Genomic DNA, 1035 nt, shown 5'->3' with positions numbered 1-1035 from the left:
GCCGGGCCGCGGCCCCCTCCGCGCCGCTATCGTACCCCCCCCAACAGCCCCAGCCGCCGGCCGCGCCCCGCAACGTGCGCACGGCGCCGGCGCCGGGCACGAGCAACAATGGGGGCGACTGGAGAGAGACGTTGGTGCTGCCGGCCAAGGACGAGCGGGTCCAGACGGCCGACGTGACCGCCACCAAGGGAAACGACTTTGAGGATTACTTCCTCAAGCGCGAGCTCCTCATGGGCATTTTCGAGGCCGGGTTTGAGCGGCCCTCGCCGATCCAAGAGGAGAGCATACCCATCGCCCTCGCGGGGCGGGACGTGCTCGCGCGCGCGAAAAACGGGACGGGCAAGACGGCCGCCTTTGTGATTCCCATCCTCGAGAAGGCCGACTCCTCCAAGAACCACATCCAGTCCATCATCCTCGTCCCGACGCGCGAGCTCGCGCTCCAGACGTCGCAGGTCTGCCGCGACCTCGGCAAGCACCTCCACCTCGAGATCATGGTCTCGACGGGCGGCTCGTCGCTGCAAGAGGACATCCTCCGGCTCATGAAGCCGGTGCACCTCATGATCTCCACGCCCGGCCGCATCCTCGACATGGCCGAGAAGAACGTGGCCGACCTGACGCGCTGCGGCACCGTTGCCCTCGACGAGGCGGACAAGCTCCTCTCGCCAGAGTTCATGCCGCTCGTCGAGAAGCTGATCCGGCGGATGCCGCCCGGGCGGCAGATCCTGCTCTTCTCCGCGACCTTCCCCGTCAAGGTCGCCTCCTTCCGCGACCGCGTCATGAACAAGCCGTACGAGATCAACCTGATGGACGAGCTGACGCTGCACGGCGTGACGCAGTACTACGCGTTCGTCGAGGAGAAGCAGAAGGTGCACTGCCTCAACACGCTCTTCGCCAAGCTCTCGATCAACCAGTCCATCATCTTCTGCAACTCGACCACGCGCGTCGAGCTCCTCGCCAAGAAGATCACCGAGCTCGGCTTCTCGTGCTACTACATCCACGCTAAGATGGTCCAGCAGGCGCGCACCACCGCCCCTC

The 1035-nt window shown here is 65.9% G+C and overlaps 1 protein-coding gene across 1 annotated transcript in view; it reads left to right on the top strand.

Moving 5' to 3' along the window:
- EMIHUDRAFT_457595 (hypothetical protein) overlaps window positions 1-1035 on the top strand; it is a gene marked incomplete at its 5' end in the record, with an annotated part of 1968 nt that overhangs the window by 114 nt on the left and 819 nt on the right. Inside the window, one exon of the mRNA XM_005777706.1 lies at window positions 48-1007. Coding sequence (XP_005777763.1) covers window positions 48-1007 — 960 coding nt within the window. The remainder of the gene's footprint in view (window positions 1-47; window positions 1008-1035) is intronic.

The sequence above is a fragment of the Emiliania huxleyi genome, assembly GCF_000372725.1.
Source record: "Emiliania huxleyi CCMP1516 unplaced genomic scaffold EMIHUscaffold_258, whole genome shotgun sequence".
NCBI lineage: Eukaryota > Haptophyta > Isochrysidales > Noelaerhabdaceae > Emiliania > Emiliania huxleyi.
This window is presented reverse-complemented; position numbering and strand designations above follow the sequence as displayed.